The following is a 23,095-nucleotide window of genomic DNA, read 5'->3' as shown; positions in this document are numbered from 1 at the left end:
AAAACAAGAAAAAAAAAAAAATGGAGAAATGGCTCAGGGGTTAAGAGCGCTGGCTGCTCTTCCAGAGTTCAACTCCCAGCACCCACATGGCAGCTCACAACTGTCTGTAACTCCCAATCCAGGGAATCCAACACCCTTACATAGACACACATGCAGGCAAAACACCAATGCACATAAGATAAAAACAACAACAAACAGGTGAGCAGCCAATGATCAGTCCTAGCGAGGGCAGGGCAGCTTTGCTGTAAGAGAAAGTAAGGTAACCCCGGGGCATATGGACACACCGCCTCCCTTGATAGGTAAGCCCATGCCGCGCCTTTCCCTCAGCACAAGGATCCAGGCATACAGTGTGCTGCTGCTCTCTTATGGCAAAGCCTACAAGAATCTAATGTGGAGCCAGGAGATGGCTCAGCTCAGCAGGTAAAGGCACTTACTGCCAAGTGTGATGACTTGAGTTCTGATCCCTGGACCCACGTGGTAAAATAAACTAACCCTGGAAGTTGTCCCTGACTTCAGCTGTGGGGCTTGAATGCTCCTCCCACACACAAATTCGGGGTGTGGGGTGGGGTGCTGAGTCCTTCACAGCTGAACCAACAGGTTTTGGTTCTCAGACAGGAAGTGGATGCCCCATCTATCTGTTTCCCTCTTGTGGGAGTGGAGTGAAGGGGAGGGTCTCTTTCCGTAGCCCAGCCTGGCCTAGAACTCTTGATAATTCCCAGCCTCAAGTGGTGGTGCAAAGTGGTACAGCAGGCCCAGCTCTCTGGCTTCCAAACCTTCCACCTCAGCCCCAAACACCCGCCTTTGAAGTTTCCCCCCAGCTCTCAGGTGAAGGAGCTGAAACTCAGATTGGTGACTGGTGCTGAGGCTAACCCAAACTGTTTGTGTCTTGTCAGACTTAGGTACTTTCCTGAGACTTTTTACTTCCTGTACAAAGGTGCTTTTCTCACCTCCTCACCTTCCTGCAACAAGCAACCCTCTGGGAAGACACCCTCACTCAGCCCAGAGACACGGTGGGTTTGAAAGGTGCTGGGTTTCGGAAAGGGACACTCCCACCTCCATTCAGATCTCTAGCACAGTGCTCAGAGCTGCAAGAGAAGCCCCCCTGATTCAGTTCACTGGTAGGAGAGGAGAAAGCAGTCTGTAAAACGTTGGCTTTGGCATGGTGGCACGCCCAGCACTTAAGAGGCACGGGAAACTAGGCAAACCAGAGCTGCAGAGGGCAGGTAAGAAAAAGGAGGGCCAGCTGAAGAGAATCCAGGAGGTGGCTGTGGCTCCTGAGTTTTCTCCACCCACATCCTTGATCTTTAACGTCCACTTGGTCCTCAGCTGTAGTCTTCCTGTGGGTTTCTTGAGAGAGAGAGAGACTTGTGTCAGACATTCAGGCACTGGGCAGCAGCCTGATATTTTGTGCTCTACTCCACTCCTGACCAGAAAGTGGAGTCTCCATGAGTGGACATGAAGGGAATGTTGAAACTCCATCAGGCCCACCTTTGCAGCTGTGAGCACCTACCTGCTTACAGGGTGGCCTAGCCAGGTGGTGAAGTCTGGTCGATAAATTTAGGAGAAAGGCTACAGCTTAAAATGAGTGGGTATTTACCCCAGGAAGTTGAAGCAAGGGGGAGGGGAATCCCTACTCACTGGAGCTTTTAAAAAATAATGCATGACCCAGGACTTCATGCATGCAAAGTAGACTCTCTCCCTCAGCTATGCCCCAGCACAGCTGAGTTGAGAACCAGCTCCTCCCCCAGCAGACACTCAGCAATGAGGCTATGTGTTGGCCTCTGCATGCTTGAGCTCTCTGCATGTCATTTGCCCCTGTCACCACCACTCCCATCTTGTCTCACAGGTCCAGTTCCTCTTAAGTCCTTCCCTAAATTCCCCTCCTGCATCAGAACCAGGGGCTTCACCACACCAATCTGCCCTTTGGGTTTTAACTTCCTTACTCAGACCCTCTAAGGGTTCCAGAGGTCAGCAAAGCAGTGTCTGGCCACACTGCCTTGTAGGGTGCGAGGGGAAAGGTTGCTGTAAGTCAGGTTCCTTTCCCAGGCATGTCCGCTTTGACGCCATACTGCGCTCAGTGACCACAGGACCATCCTTAGGGCCTGCAAGGACCCTTCTTCTTTACAGTGAGCAAGAAGAGGGCAGGACCTCCCCTCTCCAGAGTAACAGGCAAGCTCAAAGGCTATCTGGAAAAGAAAGGAGGTGTTCATGATGTTGAATGAACCCTAGAGGGCTGTGGCTGTGTTCTCCACCTGTGATTGGCTGTCAAGTCCAGACCAAACTCTGAACCTGCCCAGCAACAGCCCTAAGAGGCCTGAAAAGGGAGGGGAAGTCAGCTGAGCTGCGGCCTCCACCCCAGCAAGCCCTGCTTCCAGGAACTGATGGGAGGGCCTGGGACCACAGCCACCCTCGCTTGCCCTTGGGACTCTGCCTTCACTGCCTGTGTCTATAGTCTGGTCCCCACTTGGTGGGCCCTGCATCTTTGACTTCCCTTCCAGGCTCACCAGAGAAAGAAACACATCTGACATCTCTTCAGAGCAGGGCATTCTTTCTTTTTTTTTCCAGACAGGGTTTCCTTGTGTGCCCCTAGCCGTCCTGGAACTAGCTTTTTGTCTACAGGCTGGCCTTGAACTCACAGAGATCCACCTGCCTCTACCTCTTGCCTCCCTGAGTGCCTCAATACCTCCCAGCCGGCCAACGCAGGACATTGTTGTAGCCTCCTTGCTTAAGCCCTGCCTTGAACCAAAAGTCAGTTGTTTTTTTTTTCACCCCCTGGTGTTTTGTTTTGTTTTGTTTTGAGACAGAGTCTCACAGTATAGCCCAGGCAGGCCATGTGACCCTCTTGCCTCAGTCTCCCGAGTGCTGGGATCACCCTGTGGGTACATCTCCCTCCCCTCTTCCGCACCCACTGTCCTCCCACTATGCTGTCTTCTGTCTGCTCAGCCACACACAGCCCAGGACAGCCATGAACTAAAGGGCTTCGCTACAGTTGAAGCTCCTGCTTCTAGGGAATCTAGACATGATCAGGAAACAGCAGTCACCGGGTGGAACTGTCTGCAGGCCTCTGCTAATGGCCAAACTCAGTGTGCTGGAGAGGCAGGGGCGGGATGGAGCTACCTCCAGAGGCACGAACTCAGCTCTCAGAACTATAGCGGTCCGGGAACGGTTTGCACGGTGGAAAACGCTGTCCCCTTCCCATTGCCTTAGAAAGTTATTTACTTTGAAAGAAACATGGGGAGGGGAGGAGGAAGGAGTGATGCCTAGTGAGGCATCTCTGAGGAATGTGTCTCTGGCAGGACATCCGGTACTGCCTTGGCCACTCCCCCCTCCTCCTGCAGTCCCGGGGAACCAGGCTGGGCTCGGATTCTGCTGAGCAAGTCTCGGCCACGAGCACCCATGGGAAGCAATAAGCCAAGTATTGAACAGGGAAGTGGGTAAAAGAAGACAAGCCAAGGCCCAGGCGAGAGGACCCCCACACGTACACTGAGCCAGCCTGCTTGGCTCTGAATTGAAAAGTCCTTCTGGGTTCCTGCAGACCACCCACCGGAAGAGCCTACCCGAAAGCCCACCACAGACTCTGCGGTGATCCAAGCACGCACCCATCACTACCCCTAAACGGGAAGAGGTAGTGGCCTCTAGTGGCCAGTGAGCCGTCTGCAGTTCTGGGGCCGCACAGGATCCCCAGCCTCTGAGCCAGGCGGCTCTGACGCACCCTCCACAGCCCTGGGGACGACCCTTCCTCCCGTCCCTCCCCACACCAGATTCTGGCAGCGCACTGCTCAGATGGCAGGGTCCTCGTGAGGATAATGAAGAGCAATGTTTGTCACAATCAACTTTAATAAAAAATAAATTAGTTCTGGGATGGGCGTCACCAGTGTGAAGTGGGGGCCGGGGCTAGGGTGTCTTAATGCTGACATCTCTCTTTTTCATCCTCCTCACACTGGTCCCTGCTCTGGAGAGGTGTGGTCCTTCCTGGGCAAGGTAGGGTAGCAGGGGTCCCCTAGCTAATGAGGGAGGGATGAAGGGGTAGGAACAACAGGGTAGCTTAATGGTGTGAGGCCTGGCCTGGAAATGAGGATTGGGACATAAAATTGGAACTTACAGGGCACATGCTATGTAGCTCAGACTAGCGTGGAAAAAGAAGGCATCCGGGAAACAGGTGTTGTGCACTTCCCCCTCTTCCTCAGTTTGCTTTTTTGAGGAAGTGACACATACACAGGGGCAAACACCCAGGCAGGCCAGGTACACATCCCAGGGTGTCACATTGTAGTGCAAACCCAACAGCAGGTCAACAGTCACCTTGTCCTCTCCCCCTAGAGGACATCCCTGGTGAGACCCAGACCAGGTGAAAAGCCAGAGGATACAGAGTGGGATAGTCAGCGGGTGGCCAGTGGTGGCATAAGAAACCCATGAAGAAAGGATCTCTTGGACCCATTTCAGGCAGGCTCCAGCTGGGACCGGTCCAGGACGTGGGCACATGAGCGGCAGCAGGTAGCTGTGTAGTAGGGGTAGACGCAGAGCCGGGCCTGTACCACCAGGGGGCAGTGTGGAGAGCTGTCCTTGCATTGGTCATCTGGAGACAGGTCAATGGCACAAGGCAGCGCTGACATCATCCCTCTCAAGTGTTACCCATTCCCACCAGCCCGTCTCACATCTGCCCACATCCCAGCCAAATCCCCTCCACTACGGGTGGGCCGGGAAGCTCTTTACCAGGGCGCTGGTTGCAGGGTTGGCTGTTACAGGACCGCTTCCTGGAAGGTCGCAGGCGAGGAGGACATCGGGTGCTGAGAGTCTGATTGGCACTCAGGCACTGGACGTCCCTCGTCTGCATGCCTCCCTGGCAGGAGCGAGAACACTGGGGAGACCATACCCATCAGATCAAATCTCTAAAGTTTCCAGGGCTGCTCCCCTCCCTCTCGGAAAGATAGTGGTGGGACATTGTAAAATCCCAAATAGAAAGGGTCCACCAGTCTTCCTAGTCAACAGGAAGTGGGACGGCATGAGAGCTCAGCCGAGGTGCCCAGGGCAGTGCACTGAGAAAAGCCCTTCTTGTTAGAGGCCCAGGTGGAGCAGGACAAGGGAGCCAGGCACTCACCGGACTCCAGGGAGTAGAAAACCATCGGTCCTCACAGGCCTGCCCCTGACATGGCTGCAGGGCAGGGGGCCTGGGGAGGTGGGAACAGTTGCTGGGAGACGTCACATTGAACTCAGCTCCCAGTTTGGACACACAGATGATGTCTCTGTGCTGTGTGCCAGACCCACACTCTGAGGAACACTGTAAGGGAAGGGAAGAGAGACCACTCTTAGTCCCGATGCGGGACTCACGGGGACTGACTTCCCTCCTGTCCCCCATCTCCAAACCCTCAACTCAGCTGACCTCACTCCAGGGCCCTGTGTACCAGCGCCATGTCCTCTCACAGGGCCCTAAGCTGCAGGCGCGCATGTCAGGAGGGCGGCTTCTGAGAGGGCAGCCATGCTCAGTGCTTCCTGCTCCTGCTTCCTGGTCCTCCTGGAGGGTCTCCCCACTCCTAAGGCAGACCACAGAGCGTCTCTGGATTCCTGTCCCGCACTCAGCTGAGCACTGTTGAGAGGGAGAGTGGCCTGTGTGAAGGGAGGCTGCTGGTGACTGGGACTGAGGTGGGCAGGGCCCACATCCCAGGAGTTCAGGAATGCCCTGGGGTACCAGCCTGGAAGGGGAGACAGACTGCTGGACAGTTTCCAGACTGTCCTTAAACTTGGTATGAAGCTGAGATAACCTTGGATCTCTGATCGTCTTGTCTTTACCTCCTGGGTGCTGGGATTACAGGTGTGTGCCATTACACCTGGTTTATGTGATACTGGGGATCAAAAGCGGGGCCTCACACGTGCTACACAAGCACACTACCAACTTAGTTGCACCCTACCTAATTTTTTGTAAAACTCTATAATTACTGTATTATGTAATTATTAATATTTATTATTATTACTTTAATAATCAGGTTCTCTTATGTAGTTCTGGCTGTCTTGGAGCTCTCTTGAAGACCAGGCTGTCCTCAAACGCACAAAGATCATCTTGCCTTTGCCTCCTGAGTGATGGGATTAAAGGTGTTCCCCACCACATCCAGCTACTGTGTGACGTGTGATGCAGGTGCATAGGAGTGGGCTGTCTTTCCACTGTAGCCTCCAGGGACCTCCTCACTCAGGTCGTCAGGCCTGCCCAGCAAGTACTCTTCACCTACTGAGCCATCTCGCCAGCCCCTCTACTGTTCTACTTTGTTATTGTGCCTGCGTGCGTGCCTGCGTGTGTGTGTGTGTGTGTGTGTGTGTGTGTGTGTGTGTGTGTGTGTGTGTGTGTGTGTGTGTGTGCCACAGATGCCCACAGAGGTACCAGATCTCCTGGAGCTGGAGTTACAGGTAGCAGTAAGCCACTTGATTTGGGTGCTGAGAACTGAACCCAGGTCCTCCAGAAGAGCAGGAAGTGGCTTAACTACTGAGTTCTCTCCAGCCCGTTGTTTTTTTTTGTTTGTTTGTTTCTTTGTTTGTTTGGGACTTTTTGTTATTGTTGTTGTTGTTGGTGGTGGTGGTGTTTTTTTTGTTTTGTTTTGTTTTGTTTTTTGAGACAGAATCTCATTTTGTAGCCCTGGATGGCCTAAAACTCAGTATGTAGACCAGAATACTGGCCTCAGACTCACAGAGATCCAGCTGCCTTAGCTGGGATTAAAGGTGTGCACTGCCTCACCCAGCCTGTTTTTATTTATTTATTTATTTAAGACAGGTTCTACTACATCTCATGTGGCCTGGAACTTACTATGTAATCCAGGCTGGCCTTGAACTTGAGCCAGTTTTCTCACACCAGCCTCCCAAGTACTAAAATGACAGATGTGAAATGACTCACTTATCTCTGAGTTCCTAGGTCAAGAAAAACAAAAGCTTATCAATCCATTTTGGACAGGCTGTGCCAGGGTGGCCTGGAACATGGTCACCAGGAAAGCCTGACTTGCACAAAGAAGTGTGGGGCCCACCTTGGAACTCCAGTCACTGTAGAACCAGGCTGTGGTACAGGGTCCCATGTCACAGGCCTCTCTGCTGGGCGGTGGGGGGGGGCCCGAAGCACACTCCTGCTTGCTCACTTCGTCACCATTGCTTCCAACGCACCGAACTTGCCTGCTCCTCTGACCCCGACCACAGCGCACAGAGCACTGAAGGATGAGAGAACAGAGACTGGGCATCAGCCATCGTCCTCCAGTCCTCCTACCCTCATCCTCCAGCCTTCCTACATAACCAGGGCTTTGCAGACTGAGGGAGCGGAGCACAGGGCTCCAGGCTGCCAACCCCAGTGCATCTATCTGAATAATGTTGGGCTATATGTAGGCCTTGTTAATAAAGTTTCTGATGACAAGGAAAATGGTGGAAAAGTCACTGCTGTAGCTCTTTGGGGTCCACTTCTCAAGGGTCCTCCTCGCCTTCACCCATTCACCTGGCTCCAGGGGGAGCTAATCTCCCAGTGGCCACAGAGGTGCAGCTGACAAGGCTGAGTGACATTGGGCCGGGGGAGATGTCCACAACGCTCTGGGGGCACAGAGGAGCCACCGTCTCCAAATTCTTGTCTGCAGAGCAGCTGGCGGTGCTGGGTGCCAGGGCCGCAGGACTGGCTGCAGGAAGTCCACTCACCAGCCTCCCAGCTGTGGACATAGGCAGGGCAGGGGGAGAGATGGGTGGAAACGTGTGGGCATGCCAGGCTGGGACCTTCAGAGGAGAGGGGCCATATTTCTAGCTGGGAAGGAAGCTGCCAGGGTTTCCTTACAGTTGAGGGGGGTGGGTGTCAACCTTTTCTAATCTAATGTCTCTGCAGCCAGGAACTATGATATTGCTACAGAGTCCAGGTAAGAGCCTGAGGGTGGGAGCAAGTCCAGGGCCATTGTGTTTTAAGTATCTAACCTTCCCTGTGGACCATACTCACTATGGGGGACACGGGGGCCCATGGCAGGGTTCAGGGGAAGCTGGGGGTCTGGCACCCATGGCACAGTTCTGTTCATCCAACTCCTCTCCTGACTCACGGGAAATGCAGAGGAAAATGGGGTGCCAAACACCTGAAGGGAATAAGAGGGCAGCCAAGGGAGGCAGGAGCTCAGAGCCCAGTTCCAGTGAGGTTCCAGACACGGTCCAGTTCAGACCCACGATCCAGGATATAGACTATATAGATACACAGAGTAGGGATTTGGGCTGAGGTGCCAGCAAGACAGACATGAAGTCTCACCTTTGCCACAGGATGCCGAACACTCAGAGTGCCCCACCTGCTTCCAGTATCCCGCTGCAGTGCCCAGGGATGTCCTGGTGTGAGTCACAACAGGCACTTGGGGAATCCGCACCTGACGCTGGAGGGTGCCTGGTGCCCGAACTGGGCGAGGAGCTGAAGCAAGTAGGGCTTCCCCGCTCAGCATCTCTGCAAGGGAGTCCAGGGGCCAGGTCAGATGCCGCCCTGCAACCCCGGAGCCCCTTCACAGCCGCGCCCTCCTCTTTTGGTCTGAGGATCCTAGTTTTACCAGGCTGAAGTTGGAAGGCTGGAGGCTTCGTGGAAGGGCTCTCTAGGACTGCAGGAGGGGAAGCAATGACATACTGATAAGAAACACCTGGGTTGTCCTCTTGAAAGATCATCTGAGGAGAGAAAATAACAAATGTTTGGGGCATACACCAGGTTTTCCCCCTATTTGACCCCCACTGCTCTGCCCTAAGGGGCCTCCCACTCCAACAGCCCCATCTCCTGCCTCAGGCTCACATAGACATCCACAGGCTGGGTGGTAGGGCCTTCAGCTGACATGCTCTCCCCCTTGCCTTCCTCCCGAGGAGGACGGTTATACTGGAAGACAGTCCCGACGGCCGAGTAGGACCCTGGAGGATCCACAGCCCAGTTTCCATTGATAATGGAGCGGCCCCCTGGCCCTCGGAGTGCTGAAAGACAGACCTGAGCTGAGTGACAGTGGTGTAGTTTCCACCTGCCCAAAGCCTAGGGACCTCAGCCATCCACCTTCCTCACCCTCTCCACCAGGCTTGGGAGAAGGCCACCAAACTCTTCCTGTTTGGCCTTTGGCTGTGCTGAAGAGGGTGTGGAAGGCAGATCAAAGAAACAGGGTGGACCAAGACTTAGGACTGAGGGCCAGTTTCTCACCGAGGTAATTGGAACTGGGTCGGAGCTGGGAAATCTTCAGACGGGAAGCTCCTGCAGGGATCCACAGAATCTTCTGGTAGCCCAAGGGGCCCCCTCGATCAGTGAGGTTTCCCGAAACGAGATGACAGGTAGAGCCATCACCTCCACAGACTCCACAGCCATCTGGACGCCTGCCAGAGCCAAGGATCCCATCACAGCCGGGGCTCTGGGAAAAGTGAGGTGAGGCAGGGGCCACACAAAAGCCAGGCACACCTCACACCTGGCCCTACTCCACCCAGGGCCCCCAGCGCACCCCCTGCCCTGCTTGACAAGTGAGATGTTCTGTGAGCTCCTCCAAGCATAGCCATGTCTGGTGGGATCCTTCCTACAACACACCCCTTGCTGGACAGCAAGAACCTTCCCTTTGGCCACCTCAGTCTGGTGTTTTCACTGTTGTAATAATGAATTAAAGGAGGGTGTGTGTGTGCGTGCCCATGTGCAAACCAACACCCTGCCCTCCTCACCAGCACCCTGCCCTCCTCACCAGCACCCTGCCCTCCTCACCAGCACCCTGCCCTCCCTCACCAGCACCCTGCCCTCCTCACCAGCACCCTGCCCCGCTCACCAGCACCCTGCCCTCCTCACCAGCACCCTGCCCTCCTCACCAGCACCCTGCCCTCCTCACCAGCGTCCTGCCCTCCTCACCAGCACCCTGCCCCTCTCACCAGCGTCCTGCCCCTCTCACCAGTGTCCTACCCCCTCACCAGCACCCTGCCCTCCTCACCAGCACCCTGCCCTCCTCACCAGCACCCTGCCCTCCTCACCAGCACCCTGCCCTCCCTCACCAGCACCCTGCCCTCCTCACCAGCACCCTGCCCTCCTCACCAGCATCCTGCCCTCCTCACCAGCACCCTGTCCCCCTTCACCAGCACCCTGCCCTCCCTCACCAGCGTCCTGCCCCTCTCACCAGTGTCCTACCCCCCTCACCAGCACCCTGCACCCCCCTCACCAGGCAGCGTCCTGCCACACAAATGTCTAGGGATCCAGGCTGACACAAGGTCCCATCCTGGACCTTTTCGGTGTGATGGACATAGAATCGGAAGCCCCGGGGGCGGCAGTTCAGTTCACAGCGCTGGGAACCCTGAACTAAGGGATGAGATATAGGATAGTTAGCTGGGGTCCCTGAAGGAGGAAGCCCTGGCAGCATTCTGCCTTTATGGCATGTGGAGCACCCTGAAACTGCTGTGGAGGAAGAGGCTGGGAGGGGGGGTGTTCCCACGCTTAGGGTTTTTATTATGCTGTGTGGTCTCAAACTTATGAATTTTACTGATTCTCTCACCTTATTTTCCTAAAAGGGGGAAGTTCTGCACTTGGCCATCAAGAAGGTTTGTTTTTTTGTTTTTTGACTGTGTGTGTATGTGTGTTTTTTTTTGTTGTTGTTGTTGTTTGTTCCTTGTTTGTTTTTTGGTGGTGTTGTTGTCTTATTTTAAGTGTGTACAGGAATGGTCAGTCATGTATGAGTCAGAGAACATCTTGCAGGTGTAGGTTCTCTCCTTCCATGATAGGTCTGGAGACCAAACTTGGGTCATTAGGCTTGAGGCAATCTCCTTTTGCCCACTGAGCCATCCTGCCTTTCCTTAAAAGGGTTCTTGACACCTGTGATTATGAGTTCATAACCCATGAAGGTTTGTCTTGGTGTCAAGCTGACATGGACCCAAGTCCAAGTGGACAGTAACTTGGGAGCAACTGTTATGATACCATAAAGATAGTAGCTCTCTGTTGGAACCAGTGAACCAGTCATGTTCACACCCGCTCCCGGATCACAGCCAAAGGGCACCTCTAGACAGCCCCCTCTCCCAGCCCGTCTCCTGTCCTGACCACCCACCCATCATTTTCTGAAAGCTTTTCTCCTTCTCTAGGCTGCTTTGTCTCTGATGTGTCCTGAGAATTAGGACACAGGAGGAAAAGAGGGGCCACCCAAACTTGAGTCAACCCTGCCAGGGGGACTAGAAACTGCACCTTCAGTGAAGGGCTCCCACTGGTACAGCTGGCCCATGAATTCCTGGGAGTCAAAGGCTGCACATTGCAGGGCCCTGGGGTCTGGCTGCTCAGGAGGGCAAGGCTGAGGAGTCAGATACACAGACATCAGCGCTGGAGAGGAAACGTGGGGTGCAGGCCAGGGCTGGACTGGGGCTTGGGGACATCTCCACAGACCAAGGCTCCTGCCCTGAAGTTAGATAGACCCACCACCTTTAGCACAAGCTGAGGACTCAGGCTGGGGACCCAGAGATCTCACCTCCTGGCTGCAGGCTCTCAGCTGCTCATTTTCCCCAGAACATTTTGGAACAGGGCTACTGGGAGCAAAAAGGCTCCAGAGGGGGCTGGAATCTCTTGTCAGAGGCAGCCAGCCATCTGGGGACCTGTGAAAACTCCCTCGAGGTCTCCCGTGTCCCCTGCTCTGCTGGCCTCTACTCCGGGGGACAGAAGGGAAAGGATGAGGGTGCCGCTCTGTTCCCTGGGGACTGTTCCAACCCTGGGAAGTAGGCATTCGTGGCCCAGGGGATCCCTGGAAAGACCTACTGTCTCCAAAGAAGGACATGGGTGAAGGAATCCCTGTGTCAGAGGGAGCAGGACTGCTTCTGGGGGGCACCTCTATCTGAGTGCTTCCTGTCCTTGGGGTTTCCGCTTCGGGGGAGCGGGAGGGGGCATGCAGTTCAGGCAGCTGCATTTGAGAGCTGTGGTTTGCAGAAGCCAGTTCTGTGCTTGGAGGCTGGGATGGAAGGGCCTCTGCCCATGTAGAAGAGTTCTTGGGTTGCTCGGGTCTGCTGGGATGCCTGCGGCTCCGGTGCAGTGGCAAGGCAAAAGGCACTCTCCCATAGCCAAACATCCCTGGCTTGATAGGGTCTCGACCCCGGGACCTGAGAGGATGGTGCTGACTCAGAGTCGACTTTTAGCCTGTCTTCCCCAGTCCATGTCCTAGAAGGTCAGCCTGCAGAGGCGAAGCCCCCGTGCCCCTCCCTGTTCGGCTCTGCCCTCAGGGCCTCACCTCTGGGCCCCTGGAGTCTCCTGGGTCTTTTCTCTCCCCAGATGAGAAGCAGGACCTTGAAGAGGGCCACCCCTTCCCCGAGGCTGTGGCCTGTGCAGGGACTGGGGACCCCGGGAAACCTGGGGTCTAGAGCTCTGACCCCGGGGCCGGAGGGCTTCTGGATGTCTTGGGGGTCGGGGAGGGAGGGGTAGGCCTGGGCGCAGTTCACATGTTCGGCTCCTGCGCTGCACTCCCACCCCACAGGGCTGGGAGCAGGAGGCCCACCGGCCCCAATGTCCCCAGAGGCCCTCAGGGGCCTGGCCCTCCTCTGCTGGTGTCTGAAGAGAAGGTCCAAAGAGCTACATAGGAGAAAAGGTTAGAATTAGTGTCGAGGTTCAAGGGTTGTTAGTTGTCCAAGGTCACATGTACCGGTAGGGCTGGACTCCAGCCTTGTGTGTGTGTGTGTGTGTGTGTGTGTCTGTGCGCGCGCGCGCGCGTGTGTATGTTCTTTGACTAAAAGAGAGGAAATTGGCAAGGGAGATGGGTGGGCCAAGCCTGGTACACAGGGCTGAAGTCTCCCGTGGGAATGTGAAGCCTCCCGATAGGGCAGGCTAGGGTAGAGTGGAGGGACCCTGAGCAGGGTAGCAGCCGATCACTTAGCTAGGGCTCACCTCCTGATTCCGGCAGAGCTGAAGAAGAGGCAGAAACAGCATTACACATAACCAGAGCCTGCACACCAAGGGGGTGGGGGACTTTAGAGGGAGCCAGAAGTGTTACAACATAGCCCTCCCCCACCCAGGCTCCCCACATCCTGGCTGCCAACTTCTCAGGAAGCAGAAGTTCCTTGTCACTTGCCAGGCCCCTTCTAACAATCCCTTACCTTCTCTTTTTCTTTTTTTGGTTTTCCAAGACAGTGTTTCTCTGTGTAGCCCTGGCTGCCCTGAAACTCTCTCTGTAGACCAGGCTAGCCTCAAACTCACAGAGATCTACTTGCCTCTACCTCCCAAGTTTAAAGTGTGTGCCACAACTGCCGGGCCCCTTCCCTGCTCTTACTATTAGAGACTGACAGCCCTTGCTCTTACCTGCCCAGCCAGGTCTCCATTGCTCTCCCTTGACTGCCCCTGGGCTGGGAGGCAGGGGCAGGTTAGCTACTCTGGCATCTGGGCACGGAGGATACTCTGAGGAAGAAGCACAGTGGTTACCCCTGCAGATTGCCGGAAGACTAAAGGGCTGTCCCAGCACAGCACCAGCAGAGTGGAGGGAAAACTGGTCCACCCCTCTAGGACCTAAGGGTGGGAGCAATAAGGAACACTGTCTTTGTCATCTGCTGAGTCAAGGGTGGGGGTCTGACCTCAGCCTTCCAGTTCAGTTTAGTTCCCTCCCTGTGGCCCAAGATGGACTTAGCTCCTCTGGAGGCCCGAGGAAGGGCAGGGTGGAGGAAGGGGGAACCAGGAGGTTCTTCCTCCCAGAGCTCCAGGACCTAGAGGAGGCAGGCTATGCCAGGTACCCCTATGAGGTACCAGAGGGCCCTTGACACCAAGTGTGGGGGCAAAAGCCTTAATCCCACCATTTGAGTCGGGGAGCAGAAGATCCAGCCTGGGTGATGCAAGACCCTTATCTCAAAAAAAAAAAAAACAAAAAAACAAAAACAACAACAACAACAAAAAAAACTCTTTCCCCCTTAAAAAAAAAAAAAGTAAAAATAAAAATAAAAAACCCGAGTATTTGTTTCCTACCTGCCTCCCAGACCTTTCTCCCTCTCTTAGATAAAGCTCCTTATGAAGGAACAGCCAGGCACATCTGGGTGACCACAGGCACTTTTTTGTCCAAGGGATAAACTAAGTGGGCTAATGGCTTCATCTTTAGAGAAGAGGCGGTGACTTAACCTCCCTGTGGGTGCCAGCATCCACGAGGCCTTGGCTCGTGGCAACCTAGTTCATGTACAGCTAGTTTTCTTCTTCTTCTTTTTTTTTCTTCCGATGTTCAGCCAAAATGGCTGGGCACTTAGGAAGGAGAGAGATGCAGCCATAGCTGCTCATCCTTCCCAGTCACCAGCTTCGCCTTCTGGTATACCCGGGAAGTCCACCCTGAAGTCTAGCCTTGAATGCTGTAGAGAGGGGCTTCCATAGCCTGTCTCTCCCAAGGCCCTGTCCTCCAGCCCCCTCCTTCTCTTTGAGGCCCTTCCCACCCACACCCCTCATCCCATCTCAACTCTGCTTTCCAGGAAAAACACTGTTTCTGTTGGATCTAAATGGCACCACCAGAGGAATCCAAGCATTGCTGGCCAACACAGGGCCAGCTCAGGGCAGGCAAAGAACAGAGGGAAAGCAAAAGCTAGCCAAACCCCCACTCCCGGGACCCCAGAACTTGGGAATTTGAAGACAGGAACAAAGTGGCTGAGCCCTCTCCTTCCCCTTGCTGGGCCAGCCACTGAGGTCCACAACAGCCCTGGTGGAAAAGGAGCCATGTTCAACCCCTCGAAGTTGGAAGAAGGAGTGATGGGCACCACCTGTCTCTCTCTTGTCCGATGCTGGTCCCCTCTCCACCTCCTGCTTCTCTCTGCTCCCCCAGGTCTGTCCCTGCTGCCTCTCCGTGGTCTACCCAGTACACATAATCCTGTCCTGAGCTGGCTTTGGCAGCTCCCTGGAGAAGTGAGGGGTGGGGGGTGATGAGAGCTCCTGGGGCCAGGGCCAGGCCTGGCTCCCTCTCTGGAAAAGTCCACCCCACCCTCCCCTGCATAGGGAAGCAGGAGACTCCCCCTCCCGGCACAAATGCATGCTTGTTGTGCCAAGGGTGAGGAAGACAGAAGTTGGAGGTGGCCACCCTGAAGTCAAGGTGGACTCTGGTAAGGACCAGCCTAGGCTGCTCCTGCTCACACCCCACACTGGGCCGTTGACAGCAAGGAAAGTGACCTGTATGGAGCTAACCCCTTCACCCTTGGGCTCGCCTCGGGCAAATGAGCTAGGAAGAAAGGAGCGCTAGTAAGGGCTGGACTGGCAAAGGGGAGTTGCTGTCCTGTTAGAATTCCATCCCAACAGGTGTCTGTCTTTCCCCCCAACCTCTCCCAAAAGGCTGTGCTGTGCGAAGAGCCCCACCCGCATCCCTCCCGGACACCCTATCCCTGCGTTCTCGGAGTCAGGCGTAGGGGTGCATCCTCCCGAAGCCCCTCGGGGAGGAGCGGGTGGCGCCGGCTGCAGGGAGGTCCCGTATGTTTTCCAACTTCACTATGTGACTTAATAGGAATCTTGGCTCAAGCCCTCGCCCGGGTAATGGGACCAGACCCCCTCCCCAGGAATTCGGCCCAGGGTCCGCTGTTCCGTGACCATCAGAGCCCAGGCGGGGGTCGGGGAGGCTCTACCTTCTCTGCGCCCGCTCTCTCCAGCTGCCCTCCTCGGCCGCCACCAGGGCCGGGAGCCCGGGGACAGCGCCGCCCGCCCGCGGCAGGCTCCTCCCCGTGCCGCCCGCGCCCCGCCCGCCACGCGCCGGCCCCCGACGGCTAGAGGCCATGCGGGCATCGTTCCCGCCCCCACCCCAGGGTTTGGGACCCCACCGACCCTGTCAGAGCAGCCTTCGGGTGGAGCTTGTACACGAAGAGCACGGGCAAGGGGGATTTACAAACTGGACCCATGTGGCCCTCCTCAAGCTGAGATCCACCGAAGCCGAGGCCCTCTCCTCCACGCAGCCCGTGCCATCTCCTCCTCTTTTCCCATGCTGGGCAGTGAACCGTGTGGCTCTGATGGCCGAGGATGTCTGTGAGCCTCGGTTTCTTCATCCATAAAATTTTACACCCCGGAGCTTAGCGGAAGGAATGCACGTTGAATTATGAGTCAGACAAATTTGGATTTGAATTTCAGCTCGAGAGCTTGCCAGCTCTGTGGTCTTTCACTAGCACTTCAACATCAGTGCGGCAGCAGTGTCGTCTGTAGAATGGGAGACTTTGATGTGTATATTAGGCTTGGAAATGTTTGTCCATCTTCATGTGGAATAATGACTCAGAAGGAGTGCCCGAGTGAAGAAGAAGGGATGAGAAAGAGTTTTACCTTTTTATGCTTTTTATTCTATTTATATTCTGCTTGTACGTCTTTTCGTAGGTAGATGTTTGTTTATTTGTTTGTTTATTTATTTTGCTGTTGTTGTTCGTTTTGGTTTTTCTGAGACAGAGTTTCTCTTTGTAACAGGTCTGGCTGTCTTGGAACTCACTCTGTATACCAGGGTGTCCTCGAACTCACTAGATTCTCCTGCCTCTGCCTGTGCTGGGATCAAAGGTGTGTGCCACCACCACCTGGCTTGGTTGTTTATTTTTGAGGCAGGGTCCTACTATTAAGTCCTGAGCCACCTGGACCTCACTATGTAGAGATCCACCTGCTTCTGCTCCTGGAAGTGTTGGAATTAAAGTCGTACACCACCATATCAGTCCAACCTTGTAAATTTTTTTTGAAAACATACTGGGCATGGTAGTGCATGCTTCTAATCTCAGTTCTTGGTGGACTGAGGCAGGAGGACCACTGCAAGTTCAAGACCAGCCTAGGAAACGCAGCAAGTTCTAGGGTAGACTGGCCTACAGAGTAAGTTCCAAGACAGCCAAGGCTATTACACAGGGGAAACCCTGTCTTGAAAAATCTAAAAAAATAAAGCAAAAACACCCAATCAAGGTTAAAGAGATGACTCAGCCATTAAAGGCCAGGTTCACAACCTAAATGTCAAAACACACAAATATAGAAGTTTTAGCAACATTGTCTTGTGACCCCACAAAACAACAGAGGCCCTTGGTGCCCCGCCTAACACTTCTTGTATAGCTCTTGCTGAGGGCATAGAAGTTAGTCTCCATCCCGAAAGTGCTCAGTCTAATAGCACAGACCCTGCCAGTGAACATTGACCACTTTGGAGTTAATATGGGGCTCTGTGGACGCAGGAGCTATCTCAAAGATGATGGGTGTGTCTATAAAACAGTCCTGGGGCTGGGGATGTAACTTAGTGAGCTTTACACGCAGGAAGCCCAGTTTCCATTCCCAGCCCTGAAAAAGGCAGAATGCTACTGTTTGTTTTTGAGACAGGCCCTGTGATAACAATAGGACAGGTTGATGGGAACTCACTGTGTAGCCCAAGCTGACCCCAAACTTGAACTCTGGCTTCAGCCAGCTGAGCATGGGATTACAGTGTTGGGATAAGCCAGGATTTTTAACCTTATTTGAAATTTAACCTGCATATTTTGTTTTCTCAACAAATCCCTACATTCCTTCAGGACAAGTGCTGCTTACACATTTTTATTTTTCAGGCTCTGTATCATGGTTTGCAGAGTTACAAGAAATATGTGAATTGGTGGCAATAAGTGTGATCCTAGCATTAAGGAGGCTGGGGCCTGCAGAAGCATTGTGGGTTCAAGGCCACCCTGGAGAAGGAGGCTCAAGAAAGGGAAAAGAGGTTTGGAGTACTTGCAAGGTCACTGGGTTCCATTCCCAGCACCCACAAGGTGGCTCACAAATGTAGTCCAGTTCCAGAAGATCCAATGCCTTCTTCTGACCTCCCTGGGCACCAGGCATGCCCATGGCACATTCCAGGTGGTTGTTGGGAAACAAACCTGGGTCTTCTGCACAAGCAGTAAGTAAGCACTTTTAACCACTGAACCATCTCTCCAGTTCTATTTTTTAAAAAAGGTTAAATAGAGCCGGGCGGTGGTGGCACACACCTTTATTCCCAGCACTCAGGAGGCAGAGGCAGGCAGATATCTATGAGTTTGAGACCAGCCTGGTCTACAAGAGCTAGTTCCAGGACAGCCTCCAAAGCCACAGAGAAACCCTGTCTCAAAAAACCAAAAAAAAAAAAAAAAAAAAAAAAAGATTAAATAAATAAATCGAAATTAGTAATTTTTTTGGGTTTTCGAGACAGGGTTTCTCTGTGTAGCTTTGGAGCCTATCCTGGCATTCGCTCTGGAGACCAGGCTGGCCTTGAACTCACAGAGATCCGCCTGCCTCTGCCTCCCAAGTGCTGGGATTAAAGGCATGCGCCACCAACGACTGGTGAAATTAGTATTTTTTTTTTAATGAATCACCTTGAGCTAATTTTAAAGATTTTTTTATTTTAGATTTGTTTAGTTTGTGTGTGTGTGTGTGTGTGTGTGTGTGTGTGTGTGTGTGTGTGTGGGCACGTGCGTGCGCACGCGCACATGAAAGCCAGAAGAGGGTGTCAGATCTGTTAGAATTGGAATTGGAATTACAGGTAGTTGTGAGTTGCATGATTTGGGAGCTGGGAACTGAACTCAGGTCTTCTGCAGAGCAATAAGCACTCTTTTTTTTTTTTTTTTCAGGATTCTATGTTCTATACATACAGGGTTCTATGTATAGCCCTGGCTGTCCTGGAACTCACTCTGTAGACCAGGCTGGCTTCAATCTCATAAAGATCCACCTGCCTCTGCCTCCCAAGTGCTGGGATTAAAGGCCTGCACTATTAAAGGTAGCTATCTTCCCAGCCGAGCCCCCTACCCTAATTTTTATTGAATTATAAAATACTCTAATTTAGAATTTTTGACAAGTCACTAAAAACACCCAAAACAAACTTTAAAAACATAAAGTGTGTTGGATGATGGTGGTGCACACCTTTAATCCCAGAAATTGGAGGCGAAGGCAGTGGCAGGTGGGTTACTGTGAGTTCGAGGCCAGCCTGCTCTACAGAGCAAGTTCCAGGAAGACTAGGGCTACACAAAGAAACCCTTTCTGGAAAAACAAAACAAAAAACAAAACCCACAAAATAATACCCAAAACCAAAAACCAACCAAACAAACTACCAAAAACAAATCAAAAAACCCACAAAGCTATCACAAAACATGACAACAGCCTCCACTGGAGCTTCTCCTTAACACTGCTCAGATCCTGGGTTTGCATTCCTTCCTGAAGAGCTTGGGAGGGCAATGGTTAATGCCATCTCTGGAGGAGTGGCTTCTCCAGGACTTCTGTGGACACACAGTCCTGACCTGGAGAAGTATTTATAGAGCTGTCTTCTCCGGGAAAGCCCCTTTGCCCAGGCTGCAGCAAGGGCAGAGGATCAAAGTTCTGCCTCCCCTCAGGGTACAGGGTGGGGAAAGGGTTTGAGGACAGGCTCTTTCAGTGGGGACCCTGACTGTCCCAGCCCCTTACCTGTGAGGACACTAACTGCAGGACAGGCAGGCTTTACCAACTGAAGGGGAGCTGCTGGAGTCAGGAAGGTCCTGCCTTTGACATTTGTAACTGCTGAGAGCTGAAGGTCACAAATAGTCCTTTCCATTAAGAGATGGCCAAGCACCAAAGAGATCCACAGCTGTCACCTCCCTGGACTTGGTGGTCTAGGGAACTTTCCAATGCCTCAGCAACTGATGAAGGCTAAGATTAAATTTGTGGATCCCATCTTGAACATAAAAAGTTTTTTTTCTTTATTTCTTTTCTTTTTTTAGAAAGATTACATAAGGGCTGAGCCTAAACCAGACATGGTGGCACACTCCTTTAATCGAAACATTCAGGAGGCAAAGGCAGGTAGATTTCTGTAAGTTCAAGGTCAGCCTGGTCAACAAAGCAAGTTCCAGGAAAGCCAGAGCTACACAGAGAAACCCTGACTTGAAAAACCAAAAAAGGAAACAGAAAAGGGCTGGGCCTAGTGTTCATGCCTGCTATCCCAGTGTTTGGAAGTTGGAAGCAAGAGGATTGCTCCAAGACCAGTCTAGGCTACACAGTGAGTTCCAGGCCAGCCCAGGTTAGAGATGAGACCCTGTCTTTAAAGAATAAGCTAAGGAAATTATGCAAGAAGTAGATGTTCACTCAAAAGCATCTCTGGAGCAGGGACAAATAGAAGACAAAGAGTGCTGACCAAGCTGGGCATGGTACTGTGCTTGTAATCCCAGCATTTGGAAACTGGAGTCAGGAAGATCCAAATATATAACATAGCCAGGCTAACCAAGGCTGTCTTATACCATGATAGGCACAAACAGACAACAAAAGCAAATCAGACTTTGTGTTCAAAACAGAACATCCTCTCTCTTTTTTTATTCTTCAAAAATAAGGAATGCTTCATGAATTTGCATGTCATCCATGCACAGGGGCCATGCTAATCTCTGTATTGTTCCAATTTTAGTATATGTGTTGCCGAAGTGAGCACGGAAAGTCCTCTCTTTGCTGGCGAGCTTTCAGATAGCGCCACGAAGGCTTCTAGGGCAGAGACAACATCAGTGTGCCCAGTGCCGAATGCATAGTCTGCATGTTACATGCCAGGCCAGCTCTGCCTACAGGTGCAACAGCAGGGTAAATAACAGCTTCCTGGTGGAAAAACCATGCATCCAGGAGGCCACAGGCCCTGCTGTGGAGCCTGCTCTTATTATTCTGCTAAATGGCCATGCTGTCAAATTGCCCTCTGGAGTTGTATGTTCGCACACAGACTTGGGCTGATCTCAGCCTTCGTCAGAGATCAGTGGATCAACGGCAGTAGGCAGATGTCAGTGCAGAGATAAACCTGGCCAAGGTGCTGAGGATGGGAGACTGAGTGAGGGCTCAGCACTACATGTCTCATCTTTATTAAGCTGTCCCTCCAACCAGGGCTCCAGCAGGAGGAGAGGGAGTAGTGCAGTGAAATGCTGTCTGCTGGGTGTGACATGGCTGTCAGTCATGAAGTCAAAGCTTGGCTACCTACACAAGATTAAGTCATCTAAAATTCTAGTATAGATGCTGTGTGTGCATGTGTGTGTGTGTGTGTGTGTGTGTGTGTGTGTGTATGTGGTGTATGTGTATATATGTGTATGTGTGTGCATATGTGTGTATGTTTGTGTGAGTGTGTGTGTGCATGCGTGGGGTGTGTGTGTGTGTTTTTGTGTGTGTGTGTATGTATGTGTCTGTGTATGCTTTCCAGACCCTACCCCAAAGGTGTTATATGCAAGGTTATAAAAAAAAGCCAGGTGTGGCAGGGCGTTGGTGCCACATGCCTTTAATCCCAGCACTCCGGAGGCAGAGGCAGGCAGATCTCTGTGAATTTGAGGCCAGCCTGGTCTACAAGAGCGAGTGCCAAGATAGGCTCCAAAGCCACAGAGAAACCCTGTCTCAGGGGGTGGGGAGGGAAGCCAGGTGTGGTAACACAGGCCTTTAGTCCCAAGATTTAGGAGACAGAGGCAGGCAGATTTCTGAGTTTGATACCAGCCTTATTACCAGGACAGCTAGGGTTACACAGAGAAACCCTGTCTCAATGCTCCCCCCACACACCACCAAAAGAGAGAGAGAGAGAGAGAGAGAGAGAGAGAGAGAGAGAGAGAGAGAGAGAAGAATACACACTGCTCTTGCAGAGGACTTGAGTTCAATGGCCAGCACCCACATCAGGCAGCTCACAATCTCCTGTAACTTTAAGGAATCCAACACCCTCTTCTGGATACTGAGGGTACCTGTACTCACCCGGGCACAACCCTACATGCGTGCACAGACACACACTACACACATAATTAGAAAGAAAATAAATCTGAAGAAGAAGAAATGAAGTTGGGTGAGAGGGTTTCTCTGTGTAGCCCTGACTGTCCTGGAACTCACTCTGTAGACCAGGCTGGCCTCGAACTCATAGAGATCCTCCTGCCTCTGCCTCCCGAGTGCTGGGATTAAAGGCATGCACCACCACCTCCTGGCTAAGAAAAAATAATTTTTAAAAACCCAGAGCATACTGGTTCAATAATGAGTTCCAGAGGTGGCTTGACAATTAAGAGCACTGGCTACTCTTGCCTGAAACCAGGGTCAGTCCCACGTGGTAGTCACAACTCTCTGCAACCCCAGGTGTAGGGGATTCCATGCCCTCTCCTGGACTCCGTGGGCACAGACACCATATGGTGAATTTACATACATCCAGGCAAACATTCAAACATAAAATAAAAATAAATCTTAATAATAAAAACAGCACACCCGGGGAGCTCTTGGTCCCCAGACTGATAGCTGGGGTACCAGCATGGGACTGATCCAGACCCCAGGAACATGGGTGTCAGCGAGGAACCCTTGGAAATCTACGGGACCTCCTGTAGAAGTTCAGTACTTATCCCTAGCATAGGTGTGGACTTTGGAGCCCAATCCACATAGAGGGATACTCCCTGAGCCAAGACACACGGGGGTGGGCCTAGGCCCTATCCCAAAGGATACGATAGACTCTGATGACACCTTATGGAAGGCCTCACCATTCAGGGGGAGCAGAAAGGATATGTGATAGGTAGGGCTTTAATTGGGGGGGGGGACCCAGCACACTCTCAGGGTATACTCAGTGTCCAAGCTGAGTGGTAGGGCTTTGCAAGTCCCCATCAAAGCCCTGGGTTTGACCCCCAGCACCTAAGCAATAATTTAGTGACAGACAGCATGTACTCTGCCTGGGGCGGTTGCGAGGATTTTGTACACATATGTAATTCTGTCCTAGTTGTAGCCCAGTACGATGGGGACTGTTAGTCTATTTATAGATACACAAACAGAAAGTCCCAAAGCCAACTATGATGGCCTGCAGGTGCCCTTCTTCACGGGAGCTCAGAAGCTTGAGAACACCCTGAAAAACTGAAACCCTGCTTCTGGAAGAAGAAGAAAAGACAAATAAATCCAGTAGATTTCCCTCAAATCTTACAACTACAAAGAGAACCAGTTTGCAACCCCTCATTCTCCTTCTCGGCTTTCTTTTTCTTAAGATTTCCTTATTTTTATTTTCTGTGTATGGGTGTTTTGTCTGCATGCATGTTGTCTATGCACTATGTGTATGCCTGGTGCCTGAAGAAGCCAGAGGAGGGTGGCAGACTGGGACTAAAGCTACAGAAAGCAGCCACATGGATGCTTGAAATCAAACCTGGGTCCCTCAGAAGCGCAGCCAGTGCTCTTCGGCACTGAGTCGAATCCTGGGCCCTTTCTCCTTGTATTTCTAGTCAGGTACTGTTATCCATGAGTATGTGTTTGTCCTAGGCCTCAAACTTGCTGTGTAGACAAGAA

The 23,095-nt window shown here is 52.6% G+C and overlaps 1 protein-coding gene and 1 non-coding gene across 9 annotated transcripts; both read right to left on the bottom strand.

Moving 5' to 3' along the window:
• Positions 1-3,819: 3,819 nt before the first annotated feature.
• On the bottom strand, positions 3,820-15,930 carry Adamtsl4 (ADAMTS like 4). 8 transcript variants are annotated; one of them, XM_035451018.1, is made up of 19 exons: positions 15,704-15,930; positions 14,659-14,792; positions 13,232-13,327; positions 12,821-12,878; positions 12,171-12,508; positions 11,421-12,042; positions 11,144-11,246; positions 10,134-10,270; positions 9,146-9,350; positions 8,756-8,928; positions 8,523-8,634; positions 8,237-8,422; positions 7,940-8,069; positions 7,457-7,661; positions 7,002-7,178; positions 5,378-5,581; positions 5,096-5,275; positions 4,711-4,855; positions 3,820-4,573 (listed from the first exon to the last, which is right to left on the bottom strand). In XM_035451018.1, exons 3-19 carry the CDS (start codon positions 13,249-13,251, stop codon positions 4,437-4,439), a joined length of 3,132 nt encoding a protein of 1,043 aa, XP_035306909.1. In that variant the 5' UTR covers positions 13,252-13,327; positions 14,659-14,792; positions 15,704-15,930; the 3' UTR covers positions 3,820-4,436. The 8 variants fall into 8 exon arrangements, 6 of the variants coding, with proteins under 6 accessions (XP_035306909.1, XP_027249445.1, XP_027249446.1 ...); XM_027393644.2 differs by lacking the exon at positions 15,704-15,930 and adding an exon at positions 15,508-15,607; XM_027393645.2 differs by lacking the exon at positions 14,659-14,792.
• Positions 15,931-20,166: 4,236 nt separating this feature from the next.
• Positions 20,167-20,270, bottom strand: LOC113833222. The gene has a single exon (XR_003480791.1). It is a non-coding gene; the product is annotated as a U6 spliceosomal RNA (small nuclear RNA).
• Positions 20,271-23,095: the final 2,825 nt, after the last annotated feature.

This window comes from Cricetulus griseus (genome assembly GCF_003668045.3).
Source record: "Cricetulus griseus strain 17A/GY chromosome 1 unlocalized genomic scaffold, alternate assembly CriGri-PICRH-1.0 chr1_0, whole genome shotgun sequence".
Lineage (NCBI taxonomy): Eukaryota > Metazoa > Chordata > Mammalia > Rodentia > Cricetidae > Cricetulus > Cricetulus griseus.
This window is presented reverse-complemented; position numbering and strand designations above follow the sequence as displayed.